Below are 18,011 nucleotides of genomic sequence, written 5' to 3' on the forward strand. Positions count from 1 at the left end.
GACCGATCGGTCGGCTGACCGATCAGTGAGCGGCTGACCGATCCATAACAGATGCTAACTCTCCGTTCGCGACTGGATTGGTCAGTTGACCGATTCAGTGGCACAACCCAATTCTGATCGATCTGTAGATCGATCTGGGTTTCTGATTTCGAATCAGAACCCCTGATTTCAGCACTATTTCGTGCCCAACTCATACACATCAAGTCTATAACAGCTAGAAACATTTTTAACATGTATTAGCTAACATTTTAAACATGATATCACGCATGGTTCACTAATTCATGGCATGCAAATGTACTATGTGTAGAATAATAAGGTTCTAACAGTTAACTAATTTTGCTGAAAGTTCTAATGCATAAATAAAGCTTGTTAGATCCCTAAGATCTTTTATTCCAAGTTCCTTCCACACACATCTTCATCGTATTGTCCTCCAGCCTCCGTTAGTCCATTTTCCCTTTACCTTTATCTGTAATATAAGGAAAAAGTATCTGTAAGCTTAAAGCTTAGTAAGAAACCAGCTACCTCACAAAACATGCACACGATGCAATTTATGTTTTGAAAACATGCTATTTGAAATACGTACTGAACATAGATAAGCATGACATAGCAAAGTTACTAAGCACAAATACTGAAACATAGCATGCATATCAAAATCTAAGCATGGAGCTAACTCATGGTATCAGTCAGGAAGAACTAAACTGAAACTGAACTAAACTAAGCTGATACTGAATTAAATCCTGATCACATAGGTGACTGAGAGTTTTGAAAACTGTATACATAAGTAGATTAAAATAATAATCATGCTGCTGAGGGCCCTGGCAACTGTACGTGCTGTGCGCGCATCCCTAGCTAGACCCAGGATTGCAAGTTCCAAATCTAGTAGGGTTTACTAGGTTATCTGAACCTAGAGCTAGGGAGTCAACCCAATGGATATCTGATCCTGTACAGTGCCACTGCTGAAAATAAAATACTGAATAGGTGTACTGTTTTATTTAGCCGTTTCTAGGTTATCTGAACCTAGAGCTAGGTTGTCTGAACCTAGAGGCGACTGTGGGAGCCCACCCATTGAACATCTAGTCCCATGAAAGCTGTAATAAAGCTAATTAACTGGATCAATACGTCTATACGGCATTTGCCTGAGCTGAATAAATGTCCACTGAATCAAAAGCTGTCCTAATCTTTTTATCGAGCATTTGGTGTGCTCTAACTCTTCTCTCTAGTAGGGAGACCACCTCTAGGCACCCGACAACGTCTAACACCTCAACTGAAGAGGGCAAACGCGTCCGGCCCATCTAGAGGTGCTCGACTAATCCCTAAAGCTGCGAGGAGGGTTAAATACACCCTAGATGTCGACAAAAATCTGAGTATAACTAATCTAAAAGCATGCATTCAAACGGAAGCTACTTATACTGCAGGTGAGGGGTTTCTTACCTCCTATTCGTAATTTCTTACGATTCTAATCGCGAGATTTTCCGGAGGAGACGATCCTTTCGACGATCTTCTTGCGTCTAAGCGTTCCTCTCGCGAAGGGAAACGTCCTCGTGTCGGAGATGTCGCCGGAAGGTGTTCTTGAAGCCCTAGGAAAGGAACTCTAGGATTGGCGCCGAGAGGAAGAAGAAGAGGGAGAGGTGCGGCGTGAGGTTAGGGTGAGGAGGAGAAATTGCCGAACCAATTAAAAATAAACCAAACTCCACTTAAATTTTCTATTTATATTAAGTGGGTAACTCGGCCCAACTTAAATATAAATATAATTGACTCCCCTTTCTTTCAGCACAGCCCTGCTGGGTTCAACTGGTTACTTAAGTGGTCTAAAGGTTTAGTGGACCCGAGAGGTCCCGGGTTCGATTCCTGATTAGACCGTTTTGGTTTTCTATTTGTTTTTGCTACTTCCGTTACTCTAAAAATTCTGTAAAAATATCCTAAAATTCCAGAAAAATCATAGAATATTTATAAAAACGTCATTTTCAAAACAGAACATAGAATTGTAATATAATTCTCAATCATACACAATAGTTTACATTGAAAAAATAGTATTGTAATATAATATTTTCTTGTACATTGTCATTGATCAATCAAAATGAGCAATCTGTCTAATCCGTGTAGACAACCATCACACTCCTCACTTGATGCTCCCCGTCCGACCAAATGACCGTCGCCGGCGCTGTTGAGTTCCCTGGCAATGGCCCGCCTGAAACCGACACAGTGAACTGTCTCTTCTCCTTCAACTCCGAAAACTTCAACTTACTAGGATTCACTGCCACATTAAGTCTGTGATCAGCCCAGACCTCCGCCTTGTACCTGCAGCGTCGGGCGCCGCCGACGTTGGTCACTGTTCTCAAGAACTTCGCGGCGAAGGCTTTGCCGGACTGAACATGTAAGGCCATGGAAGGGTAATTGAGATCCCTCGCCGTTCCTTTGCTGCTGCCAGAGCAGGAACTGGCGTCGCCGGTGACCATCTTGATCATGGTTTCGTTGTAGGCCGAGTTACAGAGCATTTGCACGTAGTCACTGGCACCAGCGTCATAGACAAGACCTGGGTCGACGGCCTTCACCGGGTTCAGTTGCCCGGCTCCATACGATAATTCGTCTTGGCGGGCCGAAGGATACATCGGTTTGGCTGTATAAAGCATGGACGACAAATTAAAATGAGAAATTTCGCTAGCTTCAAAAAACAGGGTTGAAGAACAAAGGTATATTATATAATGCTTAGTCATGAGACCTGTCGTCATGAGCGCCGACATGATGGCTGCCGGCGACCAATTTGGGTGGAAAGACTTGACGTAGGCGGCGACGCCGGTTACGTGGGGACAAGCCATGGAAGTGCCCGAGATTATGTTGTACTTTACGACCCTTGTGTCGTTGATGATGCCTGACACTGGTGCAACCCGTGACCAGGCGGCCAAAATGTCAATTCCTGGAGCACTTATATCAGGCTGCATATGCAAACACAAACATTTCCAAATTGCTATACAATTAATTAAATCCCTTAAAAATATATATATATGTCAAAATAATCGAACTGAATGATGAACTAATGACCTTCAGGATGTCAGGGGTGATGGTGTTTGGGCCTCTCGATGAGAACGAAGCAACCAGGGGAGCCTCGGAGTCAAAAACTTCTTCACTTTTGTGGATGTTAGCCACAGGATTTCTGGCCAAGATCATATATATGCATGGATTAATACTACTACCTACGATTTCTATTTACAAAATATTATAAACGGTGGCAATTAAAATAGCTAAAAGATATATATATATAATATAAACACTCACTTAGTGTTGTTTATGTAGTTCAAAAGGTTTAACCCATCCACGGAACTGACTGTAATGACTGGAACTGGGTATATGAAGGAAACGTCAAGTGAAGAGTCATCTATAAATATCAATCCTTTAATGCCTGTACTAAAAATTTCGTCATAGAAGTACTTGCAGAGAACAATCTTCCCTTTCACCATGTTTATATCTGGCAAAGCAGTGCAATCCCTAAAACAGCAATTGACAAGTTTGAGAATTATTGAATATATCATTCCGCATCTAGCTACGAAGAGAAGATATATAGCATTATCTTCATACCCTGGTAAAATAGTTGCATTTCCCTGCATGTAGATCAAGGGATGATCATCCCTATTTTTTGTCGCAAACGTGTTCACAGAAGCTCCCTGCATTTTCCCCCAAAATTAATAATAATTCCTTATTTTCATTCAACATGATAACGCATAAATAAGACTACGTATTAACACAAGTTTTTTGCATTATCATTAAATTGACTAATTGATGACTCACCAAAGTGGACACATGATTTCCGGTGACCACCTTGTCAATGATGTGCCTATCGATGCTGCTCGCCGCCGCCACCAACGTCCACGGTGCCACGTTGCTGACCGTGCCACGGTATGGCCCTGCATTCCCTGCGGCTGTCGACGTCAAAATCCCGTTTGCCATGGCATGGAAGGCGCCAATCGCTATCGAGTCTTGGAAGTAATCCGCGGCGATGGCATAGGCGACAGACAGGGAGATGATGTCAACACCGTCGGAGATTGCATCGTCAAATGCCGCCAAGATGTCTTGATCGGTGCACCCGAACCACCAACACACCTTGTACACCGCGAGCCTCGCTGACGGCACGGCCCCCCTAGCCATGCCCTTGGCGAGGCCGTAGAGGCTGGCATGGGAGACTGTTCGACCGGCAGCGATGGAAGCTGTGTGAGTCCCATGACCTTGAAAGTCACGTGGCGATGGCTCGCTAAACATGTAATCGCCTAAGCTATTGTAATAGCGCGCCCCGATGATTTTACTTAATTAATAATTCAATCAATCATAAATATATATTAGTCACAGCTTTAAATCGACTCAAACAATTATATATAACTTAAATAATCGTATTTTATGGACATACTTGTTGCATGTCATATTTACGCAAGCACCCTTCCATTTCCTCGGTGGAGGTCTCAATCCCTGACCGCTGAAGGATTTAGATTCCGGCCAGATTCCGGTATCAATCATTCCAATGATGATGTCACTTTCCAGTGTAAGATTCCTGTTTACTCTCTGCGATAAGTTAAGGAAATCCCATGATCTCGTCGTGCGAAGCTTCAGGGTTTTACTAGGAAACACTGAAACTATTCCCTCCATGTCTGCAGTATAATTAATTCGTGTTGAATTGTAATTAATTTATAACATATCTACAATTCAAACTATTCCCTCCAATGAAAATTATACCGTTCAATTTTTCTGCCTCGTCTATAGAAAGTTTGGCAGCAAATCCACTAAAACTCCTCTGGTAACTATACACCAAAGACTCACTAGGCGAGCTGCATTATCAATTGTTTTAGTCTCAGAATTTGACAAAATAGATAATATTTATATATACATCAATTTATTACCAGTTCACAAAAATTTCTTTAAGCAAATTAAGATGGAGTTCATAGGTTGGGTACTGAGATGAGTGTTGAGCTCCCATATACACAATATATACCTGCAGAATGACATTCATGTATGGTAATATTAATTGTAATAATACAGATTAAAGAACATTTTTTCAAAATGCAAATTTACAAACTTCGGAATCACCTTTCTTTCTTCATTTGAAGATGCTGACGAAAATAAAAGAATAAAGGATATGAAAAATGCAAGAGCTACCAGATGTGATAGTAGAGAAGTCATTACTCTTCTTATCCTATGAGTTTTTGTAAATTTCTACTAAGATACATGGAATTTTATAATGGATGCCAACTAATGGAGAGTTTAGGATCAATGGACAACATGGATTATACACTGTCATTGCTAGAATAGAAATGATTATTGGTAAAATTTTAGTGGCTATAATAAATTTTACAGATAATTTACTCAACAAATATAATTTTAACCAATAAAATATTTAAAAATATCAATAAAAATAATTTTAATTGATAATTAAAATTTTTCATAATCAAAATAAATTTTGACTGATATTTTTAATTTTTTATCCTGAAAAGGAATTTTGCAGATATAAAAATTTAACTAGTAATTATATTAAATTTAATTGATAATCATATTAAACTTTGGCTAATAAAATATTTTAAAATATCTGTAAAAAAATTTTGTTCAGTAAATATAATTATTTATTATTATAATTATATTAAGATAACTTTTAAATATTAAGATTTTTTATTCATGATTTTTTTATAAATATATTAATGTTTATTAATGAAACAAAAGATATGTACCTAGGAGGCCTAGGACACTACTAACTCTTCTTTTTTTTTTTTTTAATTAATTTCTATAATAAAATTTTCTCTTATAAACATGGACGGATCTATTAAAGGGCTATCCTTAGATATGACCCAACCCGTTTTTTTATTATTAAATATATATATTAGAATTAGGTGATATATGCATGACACTACTACCAGAAAGAAACAAAAATATGATCGAGTACGGAGTCAAAGAAACAAAAATAAGACTGAATACCAATCTTTATTGTTTTTTGAAAAAAAAAATTAAAATCTTTTAATTGACAAAAAAACGAATCAAAATCTTTTAATTGACAGGTCAGTTCTTGGAGTTGCGTAGATTTATCGTATCTCCATATGTTTGGTAAGATCTATCTTTAACCTTATCAACTTGTATGATGATAGACAAGGATCCGTAGATTTTATTATTATTGATACGATTGGTAATGGAGGGGCCTCAGAAGGAAAGGGGAGAAGGGTCAAGGCCATATGATGGTCAAAAGTCAAGAGAATGTGGCAGTCAATAGTCAAGGCAACTTGGCGATCAAATAGTCAAGCTGACGGGACAGTCAGAGTTGAGCATAGGGGATAGCCAGAGGCCAGACAGACTTGTTGATCAAAGGGGTAAAGCAGTAGGAGAACGAAGGGAGACGACAGGCGAGGTACAAGTCACGGGTCGGGATCGACAGAGCTGTTTAGAGATGGTTCGATCTACAGGCATGCGGTTGAGGACCGGGAAAGGCCTGCGGTTAAGGGCCGAGAAATACAAAGCGCAGGATACAGGTCGAGATCGGCAGAGCTGTGTAGGGACGGCTCGGTCTGTGGGTCTGCGATTCGGAGGCTCGGGGGTGTAAACCACAGATCATAGACCGGGATCGACAGAGCCGTTCGAAGTCAGCCCGACTGGCAGGTGACACTTAGAGGCTAGAGCCAATCGGAAGATGCGAGGCAGGTGCAGGTCACAACGGCGCGGATGAAATAAGCAGTGCGGGGGTTGGAGAATCTCAATGGTCCATCAGGGATAATCATTACATACTAATGATGCGTGCGAAGGCGGAGGTTCCTAAAACGAAGAGATGCCCTCATAACCAGTAGCAGCCTGTCATCTGTCCTCCACTACAAGACAAAACTCATGTGCAAAGGCGGAGGTTCCTAAACAAGAAGATGCTTTCACGACCAATAGCAGCACGACAGGTGTCAGGGCCTACAGGACAAAGCCCAGCGTCTAACGTTTTCTGACAGGGTTGCAGGTTCTAGAAGGGGGGAATGCATAAAAAGAAGGAGATCCTTGGTATGCAGGTACGCGCACACACTCCCTCGTCACTTTGGCCACAACTTTTCGCTTTCAGTCGTTTTTTGAGTCTCTCTCTACTTTTTCTGGGGAAAAATCACCTGACTTGAGCGTCGGAGGTCAGTCAGGGACTTTTCCACGGGTTTTGGTCTCTAACGTGAGGGGGATTGTGCGAGTGTCGCGAGGTCCTGCGGCGTCGACCACCGTGGGGCCGAATCACCTCGACTTTCCGTCAACAACCCGGCCACCGCGACCACCTCCGTCCGACTCAGCTTCGGACGGGATCAAATTGGCGCCGTCTGGGAAACCTGACTGATCCGGGCGTGAAGATGGAGGACTCGGTGAGCTCTAGCGGGAGGATCAACGTGACCATGACGCGGGGAGTCGAGCTCTTCAAGGAGGTCGAAAGCAAGCCGCCTCAAAAGCAAGGAGCAGTTTCACGGCCTCGCCTAGCACCTGAAGCGTCAAAGAACCTCGTGAGCACAGTCCAAAGAAAGGAAGCCCCCCGTGCCTCTTTCCGAGAGCCTCGCCGCAACTATCATCGAGCCTCGTGAGCATAGTCCGAAGAAAGAGGAGCCACCGGCGTCGGTGGAAAGCTCTCTACATCCACCTCGGGATTCAGGAAGGGAAAAGCTATAATCCTTGCCAAAGATCTGCCAGATCCGGATGACAAGGTACCCTTCTCGGCTCGGATCCCGAGGGAAAGCCTACCAAGGGTATCGAGCCCCGAACATTGGAGAATACGATGGGAGCAAGGATCGGAAGAGCACACGAGGAAGTTCAAAGCGCGCTATCTTGTATCAATCTGACGATCTTTGTCGAATCTGAAGTGTTCCTACACACCTGTCCGGATCGGTAGAAGTGGTTCGATGGATTGCCCCGAGTCCATCAATCGCTTCATGGATTTCAAAGCGGCCTTCCTACGCCGGTTCGCCAGTAGTCGTAAGTATCAAAAAACCGACCACTGTCTTTTTGCTCTCAAGCAGGATCCGACCGAGCCCTTGCGAAGCTACATCAACCGGTTCATCGGTGGCCAATGACGTCCCCTCCGCCACCTCGGAAATATTGATGAGCGCCTTATTGCGAGAAGGGGAATTCTTCAGGACCTCATCAAAACCCCGCCCGAAGCTTTGACGATATGGTGGAGAAAGCGTCTTGCTACATCAAGGTGGAAGAAGCGCGAGCCGCTAGGCGGAAGGCGAAAGGGCGGTGGCTCGGGCAACCGGCACGAAAGGAAGCACATGACCAGCTCGACCCTTCAGTAGCGGTCAGCAGGCCCCTCGGCCCGCTCGGTGGAGTTAGACCAGCTCATGAGTTCTTGCTATATCGCACCAGACTGGACCAGGGGCACCATATTGCACATATCATCGGTCCAGGACGCATATCAGTAACTGCTTCCAATTCGCTCGTGATTCCGGAGGCTGCGGCGAGTCCCCGGAGTTAGCGCCGAGAGGATGGAGGAGGAGCGGGCGGGCGGGGCGTGCTCGTCGACCCGATCCGACCTAGCCGCATCTAACCAAGGCGGCCTCGGGAAGACCGAGAGATGCTGAGAAGCAGACCAATGCTTCTGTGCGGAGATCGGTATGATTCGGAGGCCAAGCGGAGACTCGGGATGAGCCCGTAAGTCACACGTTCGGTTGTATGTGGGAAGTGGGATGCGACCACGAGGCCTCAACCTGTATCGACTTTGGGCCTCAAGACACGGAGGTGGAGGCGCCTGACAGACGCCCTCATAATCAAGGTCGTTATTGCTAACAGCCGAGTGGTTCGAGTCTTTGTGGATACCGGGAGCTCGGTCAATATTTTATTCAGAGCTGCGTTCGAGGAGAAGCAAATTGATGCCGCTGAGCTCCAACCCGTAACCACTTCCTTGTATGGGTTCACAGGTAACGAAGTCAAGCCCATGGGTCAGATCAAACTGGCCATCTCCATGGGCACTGAACCACTGGTGCGCACCCGGAGGAGCACCTTTATTGTGGTGGATTCGCCTTCCTCCTACAACGTCATCCTGGGAAGGCCAGCTCTGCATGAGTTCCGGGCTGCCGTCTTCACTTTTCACCAGAAGATCAAGTTCCCGGTCGGCGAGCGGGTCGGAGAAGTCAAGGGAGAGCAGAAGGTGTCTCGGAGCTGCTACATCGATATGGTCCGGGTGGAGGCGCGCAAGAGCCGGCGGACTCAGGATGGTGGTGTACACGCTATCCAGGAAGAGCCTCTGCCTATTGCCGAAGAGCCTATCTCCTGCGAAGATATTCAGTTGCATCCTGACAGAGCAGAGAGCATCACTTGCATTGCTAGTGACCTGCCGCCGGAGCTTAAGACGGAGCTGATACAGTGTCTGATCCGCAACAGAGACGTCTTTGCTTGGTCCCCGGAAGAACTGCCCGGAATCAAACCAGAGATAGCCGAGCACAAGCTGCATCTGATGCCCGAAGCCCAGCCAGTCAAGCAGAAGAAGAGAAATTTCTCTGCTGACCAAAATAAAATTATCCGAGCTGAAGTAGATCAGCTCAAGAAGGCAGGACATGTTCGGGAGGTGCAATTCCCGTCCTGGCTTTCTAACGTGGTGTTGGTGAAGAAGCCTAATAACAAGTGGAGGGTGTGCATCGACTTTCGCGACCTCAACAAAGCCACCCCCAAAGACTGTTATCCTCTCCCGCGGATCGATCAGATGGTGGATTCAACTGCTGGCTGTGAGAGGATATGCATGATGGACGCTTATCAAGGATATCATCAGATACCCTTGGCCAGGGAGGATCAGGAGAATGTTAGATTCATAACGGCTGATGGTACTTTCTGCTACACGGTCATGCCGTTCGGACTCAGGAATGCTGGGGCTACCTACCAAAGGATGATGGACAAAATCTTTCGGAGTCAGATCGGGCGGAATGTGGAGGTCTATGTAGATGACATCTTAATCAAGTCCCCCCAGGCGTCCAGCCTAATAAAAGATATAGAAGAAACCTGTGGGACTCTGAGGCAATATGATGTAAAGCTGAATCCCCTGAAATGTCTGTTCGGGGCCAAAGGAGGAAAGTTTATGGGCTATCTGGTGACCGAACGAGGGATAGAAGTCAATCTTGAGAAGGTGCAAGCACTCCGGAACATGCAGATCCCTCAGAATCTGAAGGAAACGCAGAAGCTGGTCGGCAGGATAACGGCGCTGTCCCGATTCATCTCCAGATCTGCAGATCGAGCCGCTCCCTTCTTCAAAGTACTCAGGAAGGCAGCCAAGTTTCAGTGGACGGAGGAGTGCACACAGGCCTTTGAGGAGCTAAAGAAATACTTGGAGTCTTTACCAGCGTTGTTCAAGCCTGTTGTTGGAGAACCCCTCTGGGTCTATTTATCGGCCACCCCTGAGGCCGTGGGAGCCGTGCTAGTTAAAGAGCAGGATAATGTACAATGGCCAGTGTATTTTTTCATCCATCTATTAAAGGGGGCAGAGTCTCGGTACACGACCCTGGAAAAGTTGGTCTACGGACTTGTCCTCATGGCTCGACGCCTCCGACCGTATTTTTTGGCGCATCCCATCACTGTCCTGACAAACAGTACAATGGGTCGAGCTCTTACCAAGGTGTTGGTAGCGGGTCGGCTTATCATATGGGCAACCGAGCTCGGGGAATATGATATACAATATCAGCCCCGAACCGCGATCAAGGCGCAAGCCCTGGCGGATTTCTTGACAGTGGTTTATCAAGCGGATTCAGAGGAGGTTTGGAAAGTTTACGTCGATGGGTCGGCTACCCATCGTGGGAGTGGTGTAGGTGTACTTCTAATATCCCCGCAGGGAGACATTATGCAGCTAGCTGTACGGCTCAATTTCAGAGCTACCAACAATGAGGCAGAATATGAAACCCTATTAGCGGGCCTGTAAGCAGTTCGACATGTGGGGGCAAGCCGAGTCATGATATACTCAGATTCACAGCTAGTAACTCAACAGGTGACCGGACATTTTGAGACAAACAACGAAAAGATGCAAGTTTACAAGGAAGCCTATGAAAAGATGAAGGAAGAGTTTAAAGAAGTCACAGTCACTAAGATTCCCAGGGCTGAAAATGAAAGGGCGGATGAACTAGCTAAAATGGCCAGCTCCCTGACTACTTGGGTACTTGACAGATCTATAGCGCAGACCTTCCTTATAGCCCAGATAGACCTACAAAATAACCTGGAAGGAGTAATTGATTGGAGGGCGCCCATAGTAAGTTTCCTCCAGCAAGGAATTGTACCTACCAACTTAGAAGAGGCACGCATGCTCAGGAGACAGGCTCATTCTTATGTTATGATTGGAGACCAACTGTACAAAAGGTCTTTCTCCAGACCTCTGCTCAAGTGCCTGAATATGGAAGAAGCAGACCAGGCCTTGCGGGAGATACACTTGGGGTGTTGTGGCAATCACGCAGGTGGAAGAACGCTGGCTCGGAAAGTACTACTGGCCGGGTATTTCTGGCCTACTTGGGTACTTGACAGATCTATAGCACAGACCTGCCTTAAAGCCCAGACAGACCTGCCTTATAGCTGAGAACTTCTATAGTGTCTTGCCCGTTTGACCAGTGGGGTATGGATATCGTAGGACCTTTCCCGATGGCTACGGGGCAAAGACGTTTTTTGCTCGTAGCAGTAGATTACTTCTCTAAGTGGGTGGAAGCGGAAGCTCTGGCCAAAATCACTGAAGATGCGGTGATCCAATTCTTATGGAAGAATATCTTTTGCAGATTCGGCTTACCTCACAAATTGGTGTCGGACAATGGCAGACAATTCCAAGGACGCAAAATACAAAATTGGTGCAAGGGGTTCGGCATAACGCAGGCCTTGACTTCGGTGGCGCACCCTCAGAGCAATGGTCAGACAGAGGTGGTCAATCGGGAAATAGTGCGAGGGCTCAAGGTCAAGCTGGATCATATGGGGGGCAGTTGGGTGGACGAACTGCCGAGCATTTTGTGGGCTTATCGTACGACACCCCGAGAGAGCACAGGTCTGACACCTTTCCACTTGGTATATGGCAATGAAGCAGTGGTGCCTCTGGAGGTCGGGATACCATCCGTCAGGAGAATGATGTACGAGGGGAACACGGAACGACGGCTGGCCGAACTAGATTTCATCAGCGAAATTCGCGAGCAAACAGCTGCTAGGCTGGAAGCCTATAGACAGAGGATGAGACAGATCTATAATAGAAGGGTGATCCCTCGTTTCTTCGGAGAAGGTGACCTGGTCTGGAAGCAGGTGAAACCCTTGGGGGAAGTGACAAAGTTGGCGCCTCAATGGGACGGACCTTACAAAGTTGTCAAGAAGTTGGCGTCGGGGGCCTATTATTTGCAAGACGCTCAAGGAAGGAAGCTAGACCGACCTTGGAGTGCTAACTACCTACAGCCTTATCGAGTGTGAGGGATGCCAACCCTGTTGCTGTAAGCCAGGTCGGCCGAGGGGGCTAGAGATAGCATGGTAGTCAAGCCAAAACTCAAAGATACGTATGTACATGTAAAAATTTCATCAGTTTAAGCAGTTGGTACAGATCATTTGAAAGGAGCAAAAATATCATCCGGAAAGCCTTGAATGATTTGATCGCGATCCAAAAAGTCTGCGGGGATGGAGCTCAAGAAGTCCTGCGCGTGCAGCTGTCGGATAACCCCGGCCGCCGTGTATGGTATGGTCGCGGAGAAGCGTGCCCCAGCCTGGGATAAAAATTCGGGAGAGGTCAGATAAGACATTCGACTTCGCAGGCAACGATCCTCCTCTCCTTCTTGATAGACGGCCAAGGCGGTGGATACTCCCGTCAAAGCCGCTCGAGACTGGGATAGTTCTGCTTTCAGAGCCCTCAGTTCAGCTACTTGAGTCTGCAGTTGAGCTGCCTGAACCTCCAATTTCTCGCTCCTCTCCTGCAGAAGGGTATCTTTGGACTGTATCTCCTAAGCTTGGTGGGCTAGTTGTTGCTGATACCCCGCCTCAGATGCAGCTCTCTCCTCTCTTATAGCTCGGAGCTCATTTTTGACCTGTGTCAGGGACCGTTTCTGCCGATCGGTCTGATTAGTTAAGGCTTGGATTTCTGCTCGCAATGCATGGCTGGCTTGGGCGGGGTCATTAAGTTGCAGCTCTAATTCGGAGACTCTCTCCCGGAGTTCTTTGCTTTCATGATGGAGGTTGTGGAAAGATTGGTTCAGCACCAAAGATTCTGCGTGAGTCTGGACGAAAGATATAACCTTCAGTTAAGGCAATATAATAGCAAGTGTAAGGTGAGGAGTACGTACTTTAGCCCAGGACTTCGAGAACCTGTCCATCTGGACTAATGGCGGCGCGCTACCCATTTGATTCATGCTCTCTGCCCACAAACTGCCGAGGCAGCCTTTCATCATCAGAAGGCTCGTGGGGGCGTCATGCCGCCGAGCTAGAGCAGCTTCAGAGGGGATGGTGGTCCTATAACGATGGCGGGCGGAGGAGGAAGGTCGAGAAGGGCTTGCGTCAGAAGCAGGAGCAGGAGTTGGCTCGGGAACGGGCTCCGTTGGCGCTGTGGCAGGATGCTCATCTGAACTGTCTTCCACGACGGGAGTAGGGGCAGAGCGGAACGCAGCTGGTCGTCCCCTGTAGGGGTTGGGAGAGGCTGCCAGATAAAGAAAACAAAAATAAAGAGGGAAGTGATGTCAGAGCCAGCCACGACGGCAGCAAGGGGCAATGTGGTAGTATAAGGAACAGAATCAAGCATTTATGAAGTCAGACCTGGTCTTCGACGCCGTCTATGAAGCAAGGGCTGGTCGTCAGGGTCAGAATCATCAGAACGGGGCTCGCCCTGTGAAAAGGCTGCAGCACCCCGGTCTGGGGCGTCTTGACCAGATGAGCCTCGACCTGCGCGATGAAGGGCGGCGCGACCACGTCTGGAGGCCCGAAAGGCTCCTCGGAAAACACGTCTGGCCGGGCAAGCAGCTTGATCACGACCCCGACCTCGGCTCGAGGCGGCAGGCGAAGGAGAAGCGGCGTGTGAGGCAGGGCTGGGAGCAGGCTGGGTCGTTGCCCCAAATGAGGTGGATCCAAGATGAGGGAGCGACCTCCTCTCCAAGATTGCCCGACCTCGCCGCAGTATTTCCAGGTCATCGAGGGGCAGAGGCAGAACCTCTGAGGCGCGATGCAGAACCTCCGCTGTAGGCACCAATACGAAAGGTCATTCTCACGAAGAAAATTGTCGAAAGCGGGGGAAGGGGGTTCAGCTTGAACTTACCTAAGGAGCGCGGTGTTTCAGAGGAAACGAGGCTCAACCGGAAAAAGGAAAGTAGGTCCTCAGATAGCAATCTGGTCAGATTCAAGGGCCAATCCTCCATGCGGGACGCAGCCACAGTATAAGGAAGGTCCATATGGAAGTCTTCCAACACCGGAGTCAGAGGCAGCGCAGATTGTCATCGCAGAGGCCAGTCTACTTCTTCGGGAAATCGGAGAAAAAAGAATTTTTTTCCTCCGGTTAGCACTGGGAGGAGGAAGAGGAGAGAAGAAAGCGGTATGACTGCGAGCTTGGAAGTCAAAAAGACCGTCGGCATGCCGAGCAAGGGCAAAGAAGCAGTGAAAGAGGGGAGCGGACCAGGAAACCTCGCAAACTTCGCAGAGTATTACGAAGCCACACAAAATCTTTATGGAATTGGGAGTTAGCTGACCTAAGGGGATCTTAAAGTAGCGGCATACTCCAGACAGAAAAGGATGCGGGGGTAGACGAAGGTCAGATACAAATTGCTCAGTGAAGAAGGTACAAGAACCCGGCGGAGGATCGAAGTACAAGTTCACACCAGTAGGGATGATGGGGCGAAAGCTAGTGGGGATTTCGTAAGTGTACCGTAGGTCATCCCAATCCAACTCAGCGAAAGTTGAAGCGCCTGGGAAATGCTCCGCCAACAAGGAAACCCAAGAAAGAGAGGTCATTGCAAGGGAGATTATCTCAGGGGGTAGAAGGAATAAACGAAAAGAGGAGGCTGGGAAAAAAGGAAGGAGCGCGGCGCGATCTCGGACAAAGTCAGTCGGCGGCGGCGGCGTTTGAGTGCTCCGTGGTGATGGCGAAGCATAACAGAAGGGAGAGAGGAAGAAGATACTTATAGGTATGGTGGAGGAAGGATATTTTCGTACGTTAACAACGGATGGTGGATACAGGAGCGAAAATAAACAGGGAGCGCTCTGCGATGAGCCTCGAGAATATAACCAGAGGGCATTATAAGAAAGGCAAAGGTTCGAGGTACGAGGGGCCTCATGAGGTACTAAAAAAGAGGAAAGAGAAAAAAGGGGGAAAGGGGGCACACTCAGTTCAGCCAACTTTTCGCTGAACAAGTGATTGCCTCGTAAGGACAAAAGTGGGCGGAAGCGACCATCAGAAAGAAAGGTGGAGCAAATCAGCGAGCTTCATGGACATGCGTCAAAGACAAAAAGTAAAAGCTGGCCCTCACCAGGCTCGGTATAAAAGCGACTATTGGGAGGAGAGCGACGTATCAAAGGCAAAATAAGCAAGGGCAAGCTAAGTACAACCATCCAAAGTTCAGTAAGACCACGCGAATAAGTACAATCGCGGAAGGTTCAGCATCAACACATAAAAGGTGAACATTACAACATATCGCCAATCATACGACATCCGGGGAAGAGGGCGCAGAATCAGCGGAGGCCAGCGGAAGGAGTACGGGGTCGGCCAGCACTATGGGGAGAGATGCAGGATCCGCAGACGCTTCAGGAACAGCAGCAGGAAGAGCCCGGGCAGAAACATCCATGGGAGCCTGATCGGCCGCAAGGGGAGGAGCCTCCAAGAGGAAAAGCCCCTCATCCGCTTTGAAGGAAGGGAAGGTTTCCTGCGGTAATTTCCTGGTTAGGCGAGCTGTGTCTAAGAAGATGACAGGAGGTGCCGAGCGTAGGAAGCCTTGCTCGAAGGCCTGCCTAACCCCACCAGCGGCCCCATGACAGAGCAACAAGACCATCCAGCGTCCCAGCTTATGGAGGAAGAAGGAAGAGCGGACGTAGGCCAGTCTGTACGCCTTTAGCCGCTCTGATTCGCCAGCTCGGTACACTTCCAAACTGTTCTTGTTCTCGGCAACCTCGGCGCGGGCCACGGATAAATCACTCTGGCCTTGAGACACTGCTTCCTGGGCCTTCGATAACTCCGCTTGCAAGGATTGGAGAGTGGCTTGGCAAGCTTCCCACTGAGTCCGCATGGTTGCTTCCCGGCTAGCGGCGGCACTAGCCAGGGCCTGGGCATGGGCCAACCCCATTTGCAAGAGCTCCTGACCTTGCCGTAGCAGCGTCAACTCCTCTGATTGGGAGAGCATCTCTGCCTCTTTGGCTTTCAGCTCAGAAACCGTTGCTTGATGACGATCCGCTTCAGAAGCCAAGGAAGACTCACTCGTCTTCAAAGTCGCCTCCAACTGTTGAAGTTTATCGAAGGCGGCATGGGAAATGGCCCGAGCAGAGGCCGCAGACTCCTCGGCGGCACGCAGATAAGCATCCAAGATTCCAAGAGAAGGCTCAGAAGGAGCTGAGGAAGCCGCAGGGTGCTCTAGTTCCTGAAGACGTGCCTTGAGCACCGCGTTCTCCCGTTGAAGCTCGGCCGCTCGCTGAACAACACTCAGACTCGCGGAACAGGTCTGTAAGTGGCCATAGGAGGGAAAGGGGGTTATATTAAGGTATGAATACCCAGAAGAAGAAAAAGAAAGAGCTTACCGCCACCAAGGAACGAGCAATTTGATCAAAGGCCTCCAAAGGGGAACTGCTCCCCCAGAATTGGCGATTGGCTGACTGCCAGGAGGTAGCCAAATCCCCGTAGAAATCGACCCTGCCTAAGATGGAAGATAGGTCGGCAGCGGGTGCATAGGCCGGGTCGATCTCTGAGGGAAGCCTCCAGGAAGCCTCAAAGGCTAGGTCCGCGGAAGGCAGTTCCAGATTTGGCGCGGCGGAGCTCGTGGGCACGAGAAGAGGGGAGGCTGAGGGAGCCAGTAAGTCCAGGGGATGATCGCCAGAGGACGAAAGCGGGACAGGTAATACACTCTGGATTGGTACCGGAGCTGTCAGGTCCAACGGCGGGTCTGCCACTTCCAGATCACAGGCCTTCTCCTGGGCCAAGCTTGTCTCCTGGACCGAGCTCGTATCCGAGGACCTGGAGGGGGAAGAGATAACCGTCACACGTTGGCGGCGAAGAGGTGGAAGAGAAGTCGCGGTGACCGGGGCCGTCCTTTTGCCCTTGCGTGTCAGGCGCAGCTTCATAGTTGGAGGGAGAGAAGGCACTTGTCCTACGGGCGAGGTCTCAGCCGTAGGTTGATCAGAGATGCGGGGTAGGGCTGAGTCTGCAGGGTTGAGAGCAGGTGGCTCAATAAGCAGCGGGGCGTCCTCCGCATCAGAAGTCCGGGGTTCCGAAAGCTGCGGACCGGCGGCGACGGCAAGATCAGAAGGTAGACCTTGCGTCAGCTCTTCGTTCAGAGCTTGCAGAACGCCCACCGAGGGTGTCTCTTGACAGGCGAAAGAACGAAGGAGGGAAGCCACAACAAATATAAGAGGAAAAAGCACCTCAGTTAGCGAAGAGCAGTATACACAAGAAAAAAATAACTTACCAAAAGGAGCTCCGATTTCCGTGGAAACAGGGCTAAGACCAAAAGCGTGCAAAATGCCTTCTAGCATCAGCACAGACAGGCGAACAACAACACCTTTCAGCTTGTCCGCAGCTGCGGAGCAGGCAGGTTCATGGACATGCGAGGGGAAGTCCGAAGCGAGGAGAGAGAGCCATTGAGAAGGCCCGGTTAAGGGGGCAGGGGGCTTAAGGAAGAAAAAGCGAGATCTCCAGCCTTTATTGGAAGAAGGTAAGTCATCAAAAAACTTATGACCCGGCTTGGCCTGAACGTTGAATACCCCCCTTCAGCCCGCCGGAAGGAATAGAAGTGATGGAATAGTCTAGCGATCAAGGGAATTTGATAAATGCGACACAAGATGATGGTTCCGCAGACAGCTCGGAATACATTGGGGTCAAACTGAGAGATACCAATACCGCAATACTGACTCAACTCGGAGAAAAAAGG

General features: G+C 48.2%; 1 protein-coding gene across 1 annotated transcript; it reads right to left on the reverse strand.

Annotated features, from left to right (window-relative positions):
* Positions 1-2,090: 2,090 nt before the first annotated feature.
* On the reverse strand, positions 2,091-9,421 carry LOC122015721 (subtilisin-like protease SBT4.8). Its single transcript, XM_042572744.1, has 10 exons — positions 9,137-9,421; positions 4,884-4,975; positions 4,720-4,811; positions 4,397-4,634; positions 3,784-4,294; positions 3,574-3,659; positions 3,274-3,483; positions 3,040-3,151; positions 2,720-2,933; positions 2,091-2,617 (listed from the first exon to the last, which is right to left on the reverse strand). The coding sequence occupies exons 1-10, from the start codon at positions 9,419-9,421 to the stop codon at positions 2,091-2,093; spliced, it is 2,367 nt and encodes a 788-aa protein (XP_042428678.1).
* Positions 9,422-18,011: the final 8,590 nt, after the last annotated feature.

The sequence above is a fragment of the Zingiber officinale genome, chromosome 8B, assembly GCF_018446385.1.
Source record: "Zingiber officinale cultivar Zhangliang chromosome 8B, Zo_v1.1, whole genome shotgun sequence".
Taxonomy (NCBI): domain Eukaryota; kingdom Viridiplantae; phylum Streptophyta; class Magnoliopsida; order Zingiberales; family Zingiberaceae; genus Zingiber; species Zingiber officinale.